This window comes from Balaenoptera borealis, assembly GCF_965194805.1.
Source record: "Balaenoptera borealis genome assembly, chromosome: 14".
Taxonomy (NCBI): domain Eukaryota; kingdom Metazoa; phylum Chordata; class Mammalia; order Artiodactyla; family Balaenopteridae; genus Balaenoptera; species Balaenoptera borealis.
In genome coordinates this window covers 5,374,488-5,394,429 of record NC_138875.1, presented here as the reverse complement: position 1 = coordinate 5,394,429, position 19,942 = coordinate 5,374,488, and the positions used below count along the sequence as shown (strand labels likewise).

The 19,942-nt window shown below is 43.0% G+C and overlaps 1 protein-coding gene across 2 annotated transcripts; it reads right to left on the bottom strand.

Annotated features, from left to right (window-relative positions):
• Positions 1–696: 696 nt before the first annotated feature.
• Positions 697–19,293, bottom strand: CBLN2 (cerebellin 2 precursor). Of its 2 annotated transcripts, XM_082355318.1 has the most exons (5): positions 7,748–19,293; positions 7,306–7,374; positions 5,643–6,148; positions 2,660–2,779; positions 697–2,417 (listed from the first exon to the last, which is right to left on the bottom strand). In XM_082355318.1, the coding sequence occupies exons 3-5, from the start codon at positions 5,997–5,999 to the stop codon at positions 2,220–2,222; spliced, it is 675 nt and encodes a 224-aa protein (XP_082211444.1). In that variant the 5' UTR covers positions 6,000–6,148; positions 7,306–7,374; positions 7,748–19,293; the 3' UTR covers positions 697–2,219. The 2 variants fall into 2 exon arrangements, with proteins under 2 accessions (XP_082211444.1, XP_082211443.1); XM_082355317.1 differs by lacking the exons at positions 697–2,417; positions 7,748–19,293 and having other exon boundaries at positions 2,688–3,193; positions 7,306–7,387.
• Between the last annotated feature and the right edge of the window lie 649 nt (positions 19,294–19,942).

Below are 19,942 nucleotides of genomic sequence, written 5' to 3'. Positions count from 1 at the left end.
CGGGCAATAAAACAGAGAAAAATCTTAGCTATGATCCTGCTGTGTATGTTACCAGCATTAATAAATAATGCTCTTGTCAGGAGTATGTCTTCTACTCACAGAGCCAAGCTATCCCAAATGCTTTTCGGTTGATGTTTTTTGATACTTTCTTTCCCTTACAAAATGTAACAGCATTTTGATTCAAATTAAATTCTGCATCCTGTTACGCTCTTCACCTAAGGCCAGTAAAACTTACACCCTTAGCCAAACTATATTTTTTCATGTGTAGAATCCTCACTGCATTTCTTATTTGAAAATGAAACCCATCCTCACATACATCTCAGAAACAACTGATGCGATCATCAAAGGTCAGTTTCTTGTATATCTGTGTTCTCTGATTGAAATATTGGATTGGATCTTGTACTACATCAAAGATTAAATGTGATAAAAGCAGATTGCCTCTCCATCAAACCTTTTTAATGCTGTCTTTTTCACATAATGCCTCCCCCCAAATCTTTCTGTGTGAAAAATAGATATTTAAGAGTGCAATATCCATCTGGACCCAAAGCTAGATCTGCCTATGTCGGTGTGTGTTTTTCTGTGTATTTTCTAAAGAGTAAACAGTATGGGTTTAACTTCCCCACGCCCTTGATCCTTGGCCTTGCCTTACACACATTTTGAGAGTTGGGAGGCGAGGTGGACGGAGAGAGCAAGCCAGACATCAAACCCATTTATTCTGCATCTTAAATTATGACTTTTTATCATCAATATTTTGGTTACATTGTTACACAAAGGACAAATTAACATCCGGTTTGAGGTCTCTTCTTTGATTGCTTTGGGATCAGTGCCATTTCCTTGGCGTACGAATCCTGCACCCATCAACTCTCAGCTGTGTTTTAATAATATTGTTGTACAAGGTGCCAAACAACAAGGATTTGGGAAAGTGCTTCTAGGGCACCTCTGCCGACACCTTCAACCACTGCGATTTCCAGGTGGCTTCCCGCCAGGTGCTCCCAGGGGAGTGTCAACACCCTCTGGCCTTGGTGGGTCAGAAGAGGATCCCGATGGGGAAGAACTGGTTGGTCCCGTCGACTTTGAGGCACCTGACCGCGGTGTGCTCACCCAGAATGGATCCAAATGAACAAGAACATGCTGCCTGGAAGAGTCAGGTGCGCTCAGCAAAGAAACCATGTGATCGGGGACTTGGTCATCAGAGCTTCCATGCCCATCTGACATGATTCAGGCCGCCCAGGAACATCAGTCTCTTAAAGTATTCCAGAATGTAAATTAAAAAAAAAAAAAATATATCCAGGTTGTTAGTTCCAAAAGTGCCTCTGAGAGAATCTCTTTGAAAGAATAAGCGGAAATGTCCGTTTGTTATTTTCACTTTGCTCTACAGGTACCTTTTGTTTGGTTTGGTCTCCTCCAAAACAAAATACACAGTCATTTTTTGTTTTGTCTTGTTTGGTCTCATCCAGGAATTCAGCACACATTTTTCTCTCCTCACCCCAGCACAAAAGATAAGAGCAGGGGTGTGGACGGAGAGCTGTGTGTGGGAAGAAAAGTAGTTTCTTGGGGAAAACACACACACACACACACACACACACACACACACATATACACAAACAATACAAAACAAAACTGGCAGTCCAATGGCGCAAAATTTGCTTCTCCGGATAAAGCACTTCTTAACACAATGTTCCCTTCCCCCTCCCACGTCCTTCCATCCACCCGGGGTGGGGAGGAAAAGGGCATGAAAGCGAAGCCATTCTTTTTCTTAAGGCTGAACAGACACACAGAGAACACGTTTCAGGGACTGTCGGGCGGTGGTGATTGGCAGGGCTCTCGCTGTGAACCCAGCCTGCAGCCTGCGGGCCATTCCGGGGGCAGCGGTACCAGGTACAAACAGAAGAAGAGAAGTCAGTGGTCCCATTGATAAAATCCCATATCGACTTTACAATCGCAGGTACAAATTGCTCAGATCTGTCATTTCATTTCTCCTTCAGACCTTGTCATCTAAAACTAATTAGAGGTCAGGTTGCCGAAGCATGGTCAACATTCAAAGAAAACACTGGAGGTCCCGAAGGCGATCACGCTTCTACCACAACAGTCCGACGGAGGAGGCTAGAAGCAAGCTGTCCTGTTCTGGCAAGTTCGGGGTGTTAGGAAGGGTGAACTCCTGGGTCCAGATGGCAACTTCCCCATCATCGGCGGGGCAGGGCAGGGCGGGGATTCTGTGTTCATAGAGGGAAAACCAAGAAGCCCGAGAACGTGGAGTACTTCCAGCCTCCCATGAGGTTGCCCCTCTCCAGTTTGAGGTGGACTTTGTCCTCCCTTTCCATCAGCAGCAGGACACCATTGCTGGCAGCTTCTCTGGTGACGTCCTGGTCCCCTGCAAAGGCGGAGATCACCGGGTAGCCGTTCTGCATTAAACTGACCTGCGAGGCAGAGGGTAAAGCTCAGCAGACCACGATGGACCTCATTCCATCCACTTGTCCTCATCTCCCCCCCTTCCTCCCCCCCACCCTGGCCATGGACCTGGACCCACGCGGGGTCCTGACCCAGAGGACTCAGCTGGTGCCCAGGCCCCCACGAACCCCCGTCCCTGGTTCTCCCCGCCTCGCAGAGGGTGTGACTATTCCTCCAGAGACAAAAGTGTCCAGCTGTCAGAGCGACCCACCTGGATGGTTTGTCTGTTGTACACTTTGACCACGTGGAAGCTGAAGCTATAAATCCCTTTTCTCGGGGCTACAAATATACTGGAGGCGAGATCGAAATGGTTGCCAATATTTACTAAGACCTGGAAAAGAAGAGGGGATACAGCACGCACAGAGCAAGCCCCTCCTCCGCGTGTGTTTCCGTCAGACTCACAAAATCACCCCCACCCGTCCCTTTAGGAGCTGAAGCACCACCGCAGCACCTGCTCAGGGCGCCCAGGCCGCCCCAGGAAGGAAGCAGCCCCGGAGCGCAACGTGCTGCCGAGGAATTGATTTCCGAAGGATGCTAATGGATCGCAATTCAAAAGGATGGCTTTAGAGTATATTTTATTTATGCGTTGAAAACGTGGGTGCAAATTGTGGCTACTGTGGGCAGGGCTGAGAGAAAGCAAGGGAAGCCGATCAGCTCGGTAGACACACTGTAACTGAGTCTGTTCAGAGGTCCGTGGGATTCTGGGGACTTGAACGTGAAGCGAGGACCAAAACAGAGCTCCGTCCTGAATGGGCAGAGAAAGGGCTGTGGCGTAAGAGGCCAAGTCAGTGAGATAACTTCTGTCAGATAAAGCTTGGGACGAGCTCTGTGTGCTTTAGGAGAGAACAGACCGACCGTGTGAGGTTTCCTCTCTGTTTCCCAGCCCCAGGCATGCCCCTCCCCGCCGGCAGCACACAGTAGGTGCTCAATAAAGGCTGCTGGGTGAAAGACCACAGTCCATAAACACTGGCTGTTTACTCCACGTGAGGTGTCTGCTCCCTAAGCTGAGCTATGACGTCATGCAAATAAGCTTGGACAACTAAAGGGAGAGTGGAAAGGCAGCTTGGACACCCTTAGCTCAAACGGTGGGAACTCCGCAAGGTGCGAGAGTAATGACAAAATGAGCCATGAGATACAAAATCACGTGACCCTCCAGGTGCTATTTCTCAAATAAAAGACGGATGAGACTTGTCAGGATGTCATAAGCAGAACTTGGAGAGTGGAGGGTCTCTCCCATTATGAACAGATTCCCTTTCAGATGTTCAAGGTGGAATATGGCCCCTCTGTCTGGACCTGTCCCCATTCCTTCTCACACACACATGCACAACTCAATTACAATAATAAAATGGCCCGCCTGGTGTTCCCAGCTTTTAAAACGAACAGCCAGCAACAACAAAATCCTAGATTAGAGACCCTGTCATCTGTTCAGAAAATAAATTTCAGCCTCATACCCTTTGCTGTTATTTTGTACACACTCATTACAGATGGATCACACACAGCTCCCAGAGCAACGGGCAGGGTGCCACTGACAACGGCCGGGATGGCTGGGGACTGCGCCCCACCAGCTTCTTCAAGGAGCTCCAAGCAGTACTTCATTCAGCCCCTCGACTGCAGGGCTCGGAGACACTCGGGCTCTATCATTAAAGGCGATGTGCTTCAGGATGTGAGTCCTCCGCCCTCCGAGGCTGTGCTCCTGTCTGCCTGACGAGGCTTGAGAAAAGAACAAAGCCTCCTCCCTCCAAGCCCTCAGCGCTGCTTCTCCCAACTCAACGACCACAACTCTCGCACCTCCATTTCTAATTCAGGAAACTGGTAAATTCAGGGCCCTGCTGTAGACGGAAGAACACCCACTGGCCCCAGAAAAGCAAGTTTCAGTTACTCCCTAACTGGGGAACCAGAGAAACATCATGTAATCTGCCCTGTCATAGTTTGCTCATCTATAAAATTAGAATCCTACTACTACTTAGCCTGCCTACGTCACAGAGTTTTTCTGACACCCTAATGAAAGGGCAGATGTAAAAATGCTGTGAAAACTAATTCACTGTCTGCTTTAGTTGGACATAATTAAATCAAAGACATTTATGTCTCGTAAGAAAAAAACAGATTAAAGAGAGACACGCCCTATACACACCCCTCCCCAAATTTCAAGTACATAATCCTTAACAAGGATTAAAGCAAATGAAGACACTGGCCTAAGAAGAGGCTTTGGTGTGTGCAGATGTGTCACCACTCAGGTATGCATGTTGGTTAACAGAGAGAAAGGAACTCAAGTGTGCTCAGTAAGCCCGAGCTCCCTGTGTGGGGAACATTTTGGCAAAAGGAATGGAACGGTGAGGTAAAGTTTGGAAACCACTCTAATGTTTCCTGTTTGTTTCTGAAAAACAACAGAAACCAAGGTGGGGAGGGAGGACACGGAGGAAGGTGGCAATCTCTAATCCTGGGCAGCAGCAACCCAGAGGAGGCGTTGCCAAAGCCTGATCATACGCAGACCCTTCTGCCAAATTTGAAGCCAGTGGGAGAAGTTGAGTGGCCAGAGCAACTTAAGTCATGGCTCTTCATTTTGTGTTTTCTTTGTGTAAGCACGCCATGTATGACATCGATATGCATTTTATGTTACGTTGTGTATATTGTATTTACCGTATATTGCATTCATATAAGCACACTCGGTTTTGTTTTGTTTATCTATAACCATACCTGCTATTTCCCCCCCACTCTTCCCCACTTATTTTTCTGAAGACAAGCATCCTCTCCCCAGTCCGTTCCAAAATAAGCAGTGGGTACACATTTTCGGAGCCTTGGCTGAGACCTTCGGAGAAGCCGCGGGCTGAGCGGGGAGAGTTTAAATGCGCTCGGTCTCTAAGTGGCCAGTGGGGTGACAGAAGGCCATCCACCACAAAGGACGGCCCCCATCCCAGCGAAAAGCAAAACGTGCACTGTCCTTTCGGGAAATCTACTTAAGCTCTTTCAGCTCTACAGGACGCTTAGCTTTACAGGACTCTCGGTCCCCCGAGTGCCAGCTGAGCTGATTAGTTCTTAAAGAGTTACAATGTGAACAGGAGAGCTTACTGGAGAAGGGAGAAAGGGCAGAGAGGAGGGGAGAGCCTGGAACTCCACGCCCCGGAGGCCGGCGGCCCCCCAGGCCCCCCGCCCTCCCCACCCCGGGCGGGAGGCGAGGGGCAGGCCGGCCGGCTGACCTGGTCGAAGTAGATGGTCATGGTGCGGTTGCTCATCTCGGACGGCTCGTGGTTGGTGCTCCGCGTGGCGGAGAAGGCCACCTTGGCGCTGCCGGAGCGCACGGAGATGCCCAGGGAGGAGGTGACGGCGCCGTCCGCCGACGGGCTGGAGTCGCACACCACCAGGCACTTGCCCTCCAGCACGATGGGCTCCGTGTCATTCTGAGCCCGCACCGGGCAGCCGGCGGGCAGCAGCAGCAGCAGCAGGGCCAGCGCCGCCCCCAGGCCGGAGCCGCAGGCGGCCGGCTCGCGCAGCGCCCCCCGGCGCCCGGGCATGGTCAGCGGCGGCCCGCGGGGGCCCCGGCCGGGCGCCGGCATCCGGGCTGCGGGGGGCGGCGCGCGGGGGCGCGGCGAGGGCGGGAGGGCGCGCGGGAACGCGCGGGGCCGGGAGTAGCCTCCTCTGGCCTCGGTCCCCTGCGCTGATGGTCAAGGCCGGGGTCGTCCTCAGAAGAAAGGCGCCAGCGGACCTGTCAGGGCAAAGAACCCAAACCCTGAGACAGGGAGGTGAAGCTGCGTGGGGAGGAGGCGCGGGGAGCAGGTCCCTGCGGCGCTCGGGCCCCCTCCCTGGAGGCCACCCCCTCGGTGCCTCGCACTGCCCCGCGGAGAGCCCGACTGGCACACAGGTCCCGAGAAACGCCGGGGCTCACTGGCCAGGGCATCCCCGAGGGCTCCCGGGCGGCGCGCGCCGGGGGCGCGGTCAGGTAAGGGGCCCGCAATTCCGCAGGGCCTCGGCAATAGGGACATGGCCGGTGACCCGCGGGGACGCGGTCAACGCCACCCCGGCCCATTCAGCCCAAGGCAAAGGAGGGCTCAAGACACAGGCAAAGAAAAAGATCCACTAAGCCTTAATGGCTTTAATTTCAGAGGCATTTTCTCTAAAGCCACACCAAGAAACCTTTTCCCTTTCTCTGCTTTCCCTTTCATCCTCTATTTCTCCGACCTAGAGACTTTTTTTTTTTAAGCAATCCATTTAGTGAAGATCTTATCCGTTTTCCACCCCAAGAACAAATCCCCAGGAAGCTCCTTCGGGCGAATAAGATTAAGAGGAGAAACAAAAACCAGAAAAGAAGAGAGAGAAATCCTAAAACCGAACATCCACTTCCAGCGCCCCCCCTGCCAGCAGCGAGCCCCTTTGGAGAAGCCCCTCGGATCCCTCTCTCTGGCGCAGGACCAGAGGATTCCGGCGGTGGGAACCCCAAGCTTGGCTTATCGTGCAGCTTTTGTTTCCGGACTCCGGGCTCTTCTCCTCCCGGCCAGGAGGCAGCCTCTGCAGCTTTCTGCCAACTTACGCGCCCGTCTGCACTTGTAACCGGGCCCCTTCTTGCCCCGCTAAACTAGACATACCTCTCCAATACCCAGGCGAGAAACAAAAAGCAAAGAAACCTCTCCTCTCACCGCCCGCAGTCTCCGAACAACTCAGCCAACTGCCTAAATAGTCCTCATAAGAAGAGACAAGTTGTTTCCCGACGGGTAGCCTCCCTCCTCAGCCCCTGAACAAAATGATTTCGATGTTCTCTCCCGCTCTCTCTCCGCCCAGCCGCAGACCCGCGATGGTCCTCATTGAGACAGACGCACGAATGCAGTTAACGCGCCGATCGCGGAGGGCAGGGCCGGGCTGGGTTACCTGGAACATCCATGATGGGCGAGCACCGCGGTCCGCGAACTTGTTCTGCTCGGAGAAGACGAGCGGGAGCTGGCGGGAGGAGACACCGAGCGCGACCCCTTCTCCCGGCGCTCGGCCAATAACCGCGCCGCCCCGCCCCGCCGCTTTCCCGCGCCGGCCCGCGCCCCGCACCGGCGCGTTCCGCGCCCCGCTCCGCCCCGCGCGTCCCGCCGCGCGTCCCGCCCCGCGTCCGCACCGCACCCGGGCCCGCAGCCTCGGAGGGGCCCTCGCGCCGGCGCGCCCGCTGCTGCTGCTGCCTCCCTCCGCCGGCCCCCGCTCAGTCCCGGCCTCTCCTCCGCTCTCCGGACCGCACCGCCGAGCGCCGCGGACGCCCCGAGGACCCCGCGCGCTGCCCCCTCCCGGGCTGGGCGCGCGCCCCGCACCGCCCCGGTCCCGCTCTCACCCGAACACCCAGCGCGAAATCCTCCCAGACGCCTCTCTTTCAGAAATTAGGCAACCTCGAGAGCGCCGGTCGCGCCTCTTCTTCTCGATTCTTTCTTTTCTTTTCCAAATTCCCTCCAAGTCTTAATCCTGAATAGCGTGATCACTTTCATAATTAGTGGGGAAAGCAGTTTTCGTAAAAAAAAAAAAAAAAAGAGGACTGCGATGAAGAGAAAAATCTTGGGATCTTAATGATGTGAAAGCTGGGGTTCCGGAACCTCCGGTTTGGGAAATGCCAGGTTTGGGCAGGGATTAGAGGGGCGCCTCCGCCTGGGTTTCTACTTCTGCTCCCCTGAACCTGGGGGCTGGTGGGGCGCGCTGGCACTTGAGCGCTTAGTTATTGAAATGCCTGCTCTGAGCTCTCACCACCCGGGGACACGCGCCGGGTTTCCGAGCTGCGCCCCCAGCGCGGGCGAGAAGCGCAAGCACGGACGTGGGGCGCCACCTACGGGCGCTGGGGGCCTCCCTGCCGCGGGCTGCGGGCCAGCGGGCTCGGGGAGAGCCGGGGAGTCCCGCGGACACGGGTAAGGCTCGCCGATGGTCTTCTTGGACCCCCCAAAGCAGTCCGGGCCTCTGCAAAAATGTAGCAGCAGGAAACGATCTTTCCGGTCTCCTTCAGTGCCCTGCCCCTGAGAGAATGAAGCCGCACCCTTGCTTTTGCAGATCTTCGCTGTTCTAACGACTCTGCCAGGATGATTTATGCTGCACTCAGGTTATCGTCGCTTATCATTGTCTTCAAAACCTTTGCAAGGACCACTGGGCTGTACAGTCCATCCCGCCCTTAAACAAAGACAATATTTAAATGGACACTCTCTTTATAACCCGACTTCTAAAGACGTCGTTTAAAAAAAAAAAAAAAAACTTAGTCCTTTGACTTGCGTAGTATGCCTTTGCTGATAGGCTGTTCAGAAATAAACTGTAAGTGGGCCAGTGCTGTTCAGAAGAACAGAATGAACGTATAGCTTATTCCTCCAGACTTCACACCTAACCCTCTTTCGTTTGAAGATTTCAGCCAGGGTTCTGGTCCCAGCCCATAACGTGGGGCTTTGCAGGTAGGGGGTTTTCAAGGCCTTCGTTCCCATAGGCTGGGGCATGGCTTCTCTCCCTCAGAACTGCTAAGGCCTCGTCTCTAAGAGCGCGAGATGAAACTGACTTCACATCAGTTCCGCCGAAATAGATGCGTAGGAAGACAGGGGCAAAGTGAAAACGGAATTGCATATTATTACCTGAGACAAGGTATTTCGTATGGTAGTAAAAATGTGATTAAAAGAACTTCTGAGCCAAATGTTTTCTACTTAACATGCAAAATAGGACAAAATAGCCCCCCAATCTATTCTCCCCCTAAGGATATTCGCTGAAAACGAAGTACTTTGCTTCAACATTTTTATAACTTGCTGGTCAGATGTATTGGACTTTGTCAGGAAACGTTTTCAAAGCCACCATATTTTGTTACCATTTGTATGAGTTTAACACAGTGGAAATTGTTGATTCTTACTCTCCTATTTTTATTCCAACGTTGCATCAATTTCACAATCTCTTATTGTCAAAATAAGCACAACTCTATCCTTCCACCACACAGAATACGGGTTTGTGTGCAAACGTAAATAGCAAGGGATGCCAGATCTATGAAAGAAATGTGAGCTTAGACTGAAAATTAGACCAATTTGGGGATGCTAATTAAGTAACAATACCTCTCACACATCTATACATCTTTAAATAACATCTCTATTAAGCAATTCTTAAATGTTATGCTATAAGCATTTCATTTGACTAATGCAAATGCAAACACACGTGATCATCACCTTTGGAGGGAATAAAACCAAACCTCTTTTCTATGAGGCAACGAAAATGTCTAACTTGTATAAAAAGTAAAACTTTATATAGGGGACTTAATTATGGAATGAAAGCAATAAGTATTCTTGTATGATGGGGAAAACAGGTTAGGTTTAAATTTAGGCTTGAAATTATTTTTAGAAGGAAGTTAATAATTGTGAAAGTAGCAGATTGATATAGAAGTGGAACATTATTTATTCACTGATTGAACGATTGTTCTGTCTATAAGGAGACATTTAGGTTGTCTCTTTGTGATGGAATTTTAGTCCATTATTGCTTAGAAAGACTTTCAGAATATAACTAAAATTTAAAAGTGAACATGTTTTCTAGTTATCACAGAGATTACCTTTTCTATTTTATTTCCTTGTTACTAGAAACTGTTGTCATTAGTACTGTAACAGTAGACTCTATGCTCTTAAGTGTAGGGACATCCCCATCGACAATAAAAATATCAGCCGTTGATTGAGCATCTATTATGTGTTAGTGCACTATTTTCTTTATCTAGAATATAACATACAGTTTAACACCCACGATCACCCTGTAGTAGACATATGGTCACCTAGAGCCTAAGAGGAAGGTATTCTATTGTTAAAAAAAAAAAAAAGAGAGGGGGAGGCTAAGGTAATTCAAGATCGCTTCCTTTCATTTGTCCTAAGTATTTATTTCTAATAGAGCTTAAATTTGTTTTCTTTGGATAGAACCCATCACTGAAAAACATCTTTAGCATGCAATATAGTCTTTTCTTGCTTATTTAAACTAAGGCATAATATTTATGATTTTATCCTAGATAAATATGTGATAAATATGATATGCTATATATTTCATAATATTGGACATGAAAGCTATATACATACCTTAAAACATAAATATATAAGCATTAATAAACAAAAAGTATTCTTTAAATTTAACTTTATTAGGGAATAATTGACAAATATAATTGTATGTATTTAAAGTGTACAGTGTGATGATTGGATACACATATCCATGGTGGAATGATGACCAAGATCAAGATAATTAATACAGCCATCACTTCACATAGTTAACAGTTTCCTCTTTCTTATTTACGTGATGAGAACGCTTAAGATCTACTTTCCGCGCCTTTAAGTATACAATACTGTATTATTAGCTATAGTCGCCATGCTGTAAATTAGATCCTCAGAACTTGTACATTTTATACTGAAAATGTGTACCCTTTGACCTACATCACCCCATGCCCCCCCAGCCCATGTTAACCACCATTCTATTTTCTGTTTCTATGAAATCAGCTTTGTTTTTGTTTTGTTTTGTTTTTAAGATTCCACATATATAGTTTTGGCTTTGTCTGGCTTATTTCACTTAGCATAAGGTCCTCCAGATTCATCCATTTTGTCACAAATGGCAGTATTTCTTTCTTTTTATGGCTGAATAATATTCCCTTGTGTATAAATACCACATTTTCTTTATCCATTCATCTGTTGAAGGACACTTATGTTGTTTCCATATTTTGGCAATTGTGAGTAATGCTGCACGAACATGGGGGTGCAGGCATCTCTTCGAGATACTGATTTCATTTTATTTGGACATATACCCAGGAGTGGGATTGCTGGATCACATGGTAGTTCTATTTTTACTTACTTTAGTAAAAATATAATTTTCTAAAATTATTAGTAAATATATTTCCAATGTGGCATAATGCTATTCTAGAACATTATTAAGATGTGGAAAATAATTCTAAATATTACACACTCCTTAAGTTATATGTGCTAAATTGTGAAGTGTAAATGCTCAGTGTTATGTGGGCACTTCAATCTGATGAATTACCAAAATAAGTAAAAGTTTTTAAAACTTGAAGCCAGTTCTAATTCAGTTCAACAGGAAGACCAAGAAAAGTTTGTCTATATAAGCAACTGGTTTGTAATTTTTGACTGAAATTACTAAAAAATCATAATAATCTGGTCAAATTAGCTAAAAATTTGTTGACAGAAATCCCAGGTTAGCTGAATTCAAGTCAGTTAAAACTGTTTGCATTATGTGGTCATATTACACTAAACAAATTACCTCTGCCATTCAAAGAGCATACTGAACTATTAAAGACCATATACCAGCTATTTTTTCTGACATTCATTTCGATATTCAATGAAGATTCTTCAAAAATATAAGTTTTTATTTTACTTTTATTAGCAAACCGATAAAATACAGAGCAACATTTGGCCACAATGTGATACTATTTTTCCAATGTTACAAAATGAACTTATTATAAAAGGATACATTTTATGGTTCTAGAATGCCCTTTAAACTTAAAAAAATAGTCTAGTTATCTATTTGGGGGTAAATATTAAGGTTTATGAGACTTTATGAGGCAAAGGTATTGAAAATATACGAAGTAGTCTATTTTCTTGTTACTCCAATGTTTCATGCTCCTTGATTCTTAACAAGGCATATCTTAGCATTAGTATACAAGGCAAATTAGTAACTTAATGGACTTCTAATATTTGAAATATGGTACACCAGTAGACACAGAAACTCTTGGTTGGAAAAGAAACAATTTATCTTGATTCTTTTCAGCTATGTCTCATTGTCTTACATAATCCTAATATCTAATTTATTCTATTTTATGATAGGAAATGTCTCTATTGCTTTACCAAATTGGGTCAAATGCCTAATGGCAGTCATTGTAATTCTATCAAAACTGAAGTCTTTATAAACAAGGACGCCTTTTGTCAACTCTTATTTCTCAATAAAAGATACATAGTATTGCTAGGTGAAACTTTCTTCTGTAAACTCTTGCTAAAAAAAAAAAAAAATCTATTGGTTCAGAAAGTAGCGAAGAATCATTAACATGTAGCTAAAGCATTTCCTGATTTTTTAAAAAATTTATTTAAAAGCTCTTTCTTATAGTATAATTGTGTGACTTTCCTTTTAGAATGAGCTACATGTGTGTTTTCAAGGCTCATTATAGTCAGAACATTTTGAGACATAAATCATATATTTTTACCTAGAAACCAATTTCAGAATAAGAACGTGCATGTGTAAGAAAAAAAACAAAACTGGTTGCTCCCTTGTACTTTCAGAAATTTTCTATGAGGTGATGGCTCAATGTGTATTTCCCTCTCAAATGTTCCCCTATAAGAATAAATTAGAAAAGCATGTTGTATTTGTAATTGTTCAAATTAAGTCCAAAAATTCTGGAGCTGTCTTTAAGCCTTTTTAAGAATACTAGGCATATAACCATTTTTGGCTTCTGAAATATGTTTTATTTTCAAAGTGTCATTTAAGATAGAGGCTATTTGTGCCTACCAGAGGACATGTTTACATCCTCAAAAAGCAACAAATCACAGGATCTGTTGGAATTAAAGGAGTGAAAAGTTGGGAGTTTAGGGAAGAACCACCTGGTAGGTTCTGTTTGCAGGAGCTGTGAGACCTGAATGTGGTGATTCAGAGTCAGCAGATACCTTAGTGACCCCTTCTCACCATCTCCTAGCCTACCTAGGCTAACCCACCTTCCATCGCCTCAGTGACCTGAGAATCAGGAGGTCTTTCTATCGTGTAGCTGCAGTGAACTGGACTGTGTGGGGGGAATATTGAAGCCCAACACAGAGGAAATGTAACTCAAACATGGCCTAGACCTGAATACAGCCTTTTGGTGGTTGTTTCAGAAACTATTTGGTAGCAATAACTAATTATTCCATGCTCGATAGTAACTGTTCATCCTGAGACTATTCTTTGGAAATAGAGCATCTTAAATAAATATTAAGTAAGCATTCATAGGACTCTTGTGTTTTAATACTGAATCACGTGAAGCCTACTGTTTCACTGAGTTGCACCTCGCCCAAGCTAAGAACCTCTGGTTATCCCTTGGGAGCTGTTCTTCTGATGTAATCCACTATAAGAGCCATTTTATGCTGATCAGAAGTTTTTCAGAGAAATATGGTTATCTTCTGCTCAGAGATCAGAGTGCAGGAACAGATATATTTAAGAAATGTTTCTCTGCCTGAAAGTGAATGATGTGCTGCCCCGTCATTTGAACAAGCAGTGAGCCAGCAGCCACTGAATTCTGGTTCTGATCATGTACACACGGCGTCTGTGGTCCATAGCTGCCCACTGCCCACCTTCCTCATTTACTTTCTTCAACATGACTGACCCAGGCTATGGGGGTGTATAGTAATAGCAGATTCAGGTAGGAAAAGAGGGAAAGAAAATTAAGGAAGGGGGTCATACGTGCCCATGATTCCCAAACTGTGATGAACATGTGAATCACCCAGAAATACTGTGAAAAATGTAAATTCGAAACCACAAAGCCTTGGGTGGGACCTGAAATTCTACATATCTAACAAGCTCGCAGCTGAGGCCAACTCTCCTGCAGACGACACTCAGAGTAGCAAATATGTATTCCTCTATTCTTATAGGGCATTAATCAGCACCTGAAAAATATTCTGAAGGTGTACTGTTAAGACATTTATGAGCAGAATACGGTTAAGTAGAAGTTAAACTCACATACAGAGATGGCCTGGGATCATATAATAAACTCGAAAGTCAGTATCCAACGGTGTGGTTTACAGCTGCTACATTTCCTTATTGTTCGCTGAGGCTGTTTTTTCAAGTCTGATGTGCTGTATTCTATACACATTATTTCAAAAAGAAAAGAAAACGTGTTTGTGTTAAAATCTTATACAAAATATTTTTTGCTTTCCTAAAAGCTCAACTCTGGCAAGACAACTTAAAGATAACCGAGTAAGAGGAGAGACAGATTTCTAAATGTGTTTTTAATTCACAGCCAGGGACTGTTTGTTTATACTCCTGATTATAATGCTACTACCAGGAGTTACTCCATAAATATCACAAAAGGGATTTCAGCTCATCTGCAAAGCACTAGACAAACATCCACCTAGGGCTGAGAGTTTTCTGATGGGTTTCTGTGAAATGTGTAGGAGCCTTCTGTCTCCTGAGTCAAAGATATTATGGTTCCTGGCAGCAAAGGTCAAGGGGAGACTGGGGTTAATACTAGGATCTGCTAAGAACTGGTGAACAGATACAAAAGCAAATGTTCTCCCAGTTGTAATATCAAAATCTTCTTTATATGAGATGGGGGCTCTGTTGCCTCACTACCAGAAAGTCTGCAAATTAAAAATTCACTTTAAAATAAGCAAAATGTGGGACAAATGCATCCCTTGGCAGGTTGGCTAGATTGACGTTTGATAAATCCTTGTTCTGATTCCTCCTAATAATCTGCAAGAAAGTATATAGATTTCCCTTAAGCATCCTCATCATTTTCAATAAGCACAAACATTTTTAAAATTTCTATTATTTCTCAGGCACGTATTATACTGTATCATTTCTCTGGAGGAAACCATAAGCACAGACAATGAGTCAAAATGCAAAATGTCAGGAAAAGCGCCGATTTCTCTTCAGTGCTGAGAGATCAGAGGATGGAGAGATAGTTAAGTTTGAGAGCTGACATTGTTGGGTGGGGTCATGCGGAAAACAAGCTTTGAGAAAAGAAACATAAGCACTTCCATTAGTGAAGGGATGTTCATATTAAATTTCCTAGATTCTGAACCCTAAGCAACTGGACATATTTTTACTAGCTTTCAAAAATACTGAAACAAAAAGTTCATATCATGCAAAATAGCATAACATAAATTGTGTTACTTAACAGAGAGGTTTTTTTTAAAAAAATAGTTTTTTTTTAACAAAAAACTATTTAAAAAAAGTTTTGTTTTTTTTTCAAATCCTCTATGTGCCTTTAGGAAGCTTTCAGTATATATTGAGAATTAGATTAAGTTTTGGTTTAATTCATAATGTTAAGATGTTCTGCACAGAATAGTTTTTAAATGTTGGACTAATCCTAATATATTTCATGATTCATTTCCATGCATTAAATAATTCCCTAAAATGATGTATGGTGATATTCTTATTGTCTTGTTCACATCGCTCTGATGGTGCTTATGTGTGAGTCCTGCACTAGGATTAGTTATCTACATGTCTTGCCGACCAACAAACTGTAAATTCTTCGCAAACAGGTACCGTGACTTTTTTTGTTTTGTGATTTTTCAACACATCTAACACGCACCTTTGCTTGTTGGGAATTCTACTTCTATCTGCACATTGATAAATCGAACCTGCTGCTCGTTAAATAGCAATTTTAGGTAATTCTATCATATGTCTTCATGTGCACTTTCAGAAATGACTAATGGGCAAAATTATTTAAATAAGTAAAGAAAAAATTCAGAGGTTAAGATAATTTTTTTATTAACCCACCAAGAAAAATACTATTGAAGAGATTTTGGTTTTTTGTTTGCTTGTTGTCTTTTTTTCTTGGCAGGGAGGTTTATGGAGGTTTCAAATTTCGGTAGCCTGGTCCAGGAGGCACCGATGTACAATCAGAAGATTGGAAATTGTTTTAATACTGCGCTTCTGTTTGTGAGCCTTTGTATTTCTGAAAAATATAACTCTTACCTGAAATAGAATTGAGTAGAAGGGGCAGACTGAAAATTTGACAAAGCTTCCAGAAATGGAAGGTCGACCCTTACGTATGCCCTCCAGGTGCACACCTTCATCTGAGTCCGCACATCTTCACAGAGCGGTATTGATGCTAAGGTCACTAACCTTGTACACAGGTGTGGTGTAGGTTTTGTAAAAACAAGAATGAAAAAGTACTCAACAGTTAATAGTGTACCAATTACTGAGATTTATAGATATGTACATAACGTGAAATTATATGAGTACCATAGTATATGTAAAGCACGTATAAATCAGATAGGTTAACGTTCATTAGTACTGCTGTTTATTTCATTAAAGAAGTAAATTGTCCTCATCTCCTGACTCACTTTATACAGCAAGAAAGCTCAAGTGAAGCTTTAAACTTAGGAGGTCAACTTTCTCATGATTGTACAATTGTGCTGATCTTTCATGTAAAAAAGTCAACTACTGGGTTTTGTTTTGTTTTGTTTTTTGTTATTAAGCTTGTTCTCCACTTCCTTGTTCTCTTAGCCTTGTGTTTCTCTTTTGTCTGTACTGTTCTGTCAGTGTTTCTGAATCTCACTGCTTATTAACATGTCCCCCAGAGAAAGTGATTTTTTAATAGAAGAAAGAGATTTAAATTAAGCTATCATACAGATATCTAATACTTTATATTTCTTTTCAAAATTTATAAAAAATCAACAAACTTCTTGCTGAAATGTGTGGTTTGAAACAACCTTTTCATAATATGATGCCATCAGTTTGATAATGGGAAAAAAAAAAAAAAACACAAGTGAAACTCCCAAACTGTGACACTTATGATCTCATTTTTCATAAAAGATGTTGTGATACTCACTAAAATTATGGAAAAAGAATACATCATTTCCAGGGATAAAAGCAACAAATGACATAATTAAAATAATATATTTCTTTTAAACATTGATTGTCAGAGGAAAAATAGAGGGGGCTATTGTTATTGAGCTAAATCCCCATCTTTTCAGCAGGAAATCAATAGACATTGAATAAAGTTGATAAATTTATGAATAGACAGTAAATCATATTGTTCAGACTTTGGGAAATCATAAGGGGAAGGGGGAGAAAAATAAAAATTGTTTTGAAAAAGGTGATGACAGGCATTAAGAAGGTGTCAGGCAGGAAATTATATTATTAGTATTACTTAATCCTATGTGTTTCTGTATTTTTTAATTTGCTACTGTGACTACATTACTTTGGAAATCGTTTTTACTAAGAGACATGAAATACATTTTCTGAATATATTGTATTCTGACATAAGTGTCTATGTGAACTAAGTGCAAAACAGTGGCGAGGAGAATGGATTGGATTCTGCAGATGCTGTCTATAGGAGGGGAAAGGGGGGGCTGACTTCAGGACCAGGGAGGAGAAAGTGTATGTCGGGGCCTCTCTCTGCGCGGCTGCAGACCCATGACATACTTTTTCATTTATAAAAGGCCAAAATGGATCCCAGGGCCAGCAACTCCAAGGGTGACTTTGGGAAATAGTTCAGAGTTTCTGAAATAGTTCTGAAATAGTTCAGAGGTTCAGAGTAGGGATCCCCACACCTCTCTCCCTCAGGGGATTCAAAATTGAAACAAGCAAATGAAAGAAGAAGCCACAAACCTCTGTCTACAGGCATAAAGGGCGAATAAGAGATACAGCCCAGGAAAAATAATAAGAGGTCCCAACAGACAAGCTTAGTAAATGGACTAGCAACTTGTAATACTACACATGCGTATGTGTGTATTAATGCTCACTCAATAAAAGTGTAATTTTAATAGTTAAATGAGTGTAAAATATATTTTAGTGCTAGAAAGCTCAAACAAATCTTTATCTTTATATCATTTTAGTAGCAACAGCTCATTTACCACTTGGTAGCTATATAATCTAACTGCAAGAAAACTATGGGGTGCAATGGAGTGATGAACTCAGAACAAGACTGCAGTCCATAATTCAAGTTTAGAAAGCTGAACAGAAAATGTAAATTGACCCGCAAAAAATAACACTATTAATTCCGATTGATGTTATAAACTCTAATAAAAGGCATGGACTGGGAGAGATTTGAAACATTTGGCTAAAAGGAGATTTAAAGACAACTGTCAGATTCATTTTTCAGCTTTATGCCTATCCTTCACTAGCATGCCTCAATGAGAATCGATTATATTACTAGGGAAGTGCATATTTCTATAATGAGGAAATATTATAGTATCCTTTGGTTCTCAATCCTGCAGGGAAAGAATTAATAACTAATCACATAATCTCTTTTATAATTTATTCTTCATAATCCTTAGAGTATTACATGACTAATACTGTTAAAGGGAGTGAAAATCAGAAGACTATTAATATTTGTTGTTTTCATGACGCTCTTCTTATTTTGGTTTGGCTGTGATGAAAGCAGTCAATTTGAAATGTGTTATAAAATTTGAAATCTATTATGCCTGATTTACCTCGCAGATGTTCAGAAGAAAATGACAAGAGTAATTTTGAAGAGAAAAGTAAACTCCTTTGCCAGGCTTTGGGACTTCTGACCAAATCAAAACAATGATTGTGAAAAAAAAAGAGAGACGTTGAGGAGGATGATTTCTAGTTACTTTAAGTGAGACCATTGTTCCCTTCCCTTTTAAATTTCAAGAAATGGGATTAAGTGTCAGAGTTTGGAATTACTACTGAAAAGTGGTACATATTAAATGGTTGTTCCTATTAACCTGGGTATATTAAATGAGAAGACTGGAATACAGGAATTTGAGCTTAAATAACTCACCAACTGAACAAAATTAAATGCCTCAAAGAAAATAAAATGGCAAATTCAGATGAAAGAACTTCCGTGACGAAACGTTAAATGCGATCTCTGATTACTCTTCAGCGAAAATGTCAGGCAAAGCCGGAATAAAGGTTAAATTTTTAAAAAAAGAAAAAAAAGGTATGAAGGCTCATCTCTCACCACTGCAACCACTGTGTAGGTCCACTCCTCCTCACTACTGCTTAAAAAGAGAAAAAATAAAAGGTCTAAAAGGGCATTTGCTTTCCCTTAATCCTTGACTATCAGCTATGCAAAGAGCTAAAGGCGCAGGGTTGTGTCTAAAATGGGGAATACTTTGCTCTGAATATGTCCTGTTAGGAGGGGCTGGCGACCGGAGAACTCACAGAATGTCATACAACCGCTTCAATTTGTATTCAAAAAAATTTTTTTATTGTTGTTTAATGTAATTAGTTGAAGGAAACTAGTTATTTTTTGGGGGGGGGGTGGACATCTATTGATGAAGATCAGAGAATCTTTGAATTGATGAAGATTCTGAGTGCTTTATAAGCTGAAGGTGCAGAACCATAATGAAAGACTTGGGATAACAAGCAGGCATCAGAAAGAAATCCTAAAACCAACAGAGTTATAATTAAGGATATGAGATAATGAACCAAATGATATACAGATATATGCTTTTAAACTACACTCATAAAAACTGAAATGTTTGGCCTTCTTGTATTGACATCTAGAGAGTTACTGAAGAAGGAAAGTATATTATTTTCTATCCTATAATATTTCCAGTGGAACTCTTATCTTTGTTTGCCATGTAGACAAATAAAATATGACAAATATAGTGCATCCCCCTTTGCTTTATTATAATTTGATTTTTAAATACAACATCTTTGTTCTTTTCTAAAATAAATTCAAACTAAATGAAAATGAGAGAAAAAGTAAGAATGAGGGTCAGTGTGAAGAGCAGAGAGATTCTATTCTTCTACTGGCTATTCAAGGATGAAGCAGTGGCAAAAATGAACAGGTTGCATAAGTGTCCATTGACAGATAAATGGATGAAGAAGATGTGGTATGTATATACAATGGAATACTACTCAGCCATAAAAAAGAATGAAATAA

Excerpts from the sequence above, each read along its gene's own strand:
- CBLN2 (XM_082355317.1), bottom strand. The coding sequence starts at position 5,999 with ATGCCGGCGCCCGGCCGGGGCCCCCGCGGGCCGCCGCTGACCATGCCC. Across the intron at positions 3,194-5,642 it reads TGACCATCTACTTCGACCAG|GACGGAGCTCTGTTTTGGTC; the intron begins GTCAGCCGGCCG and ends CTGCCCATTCAG.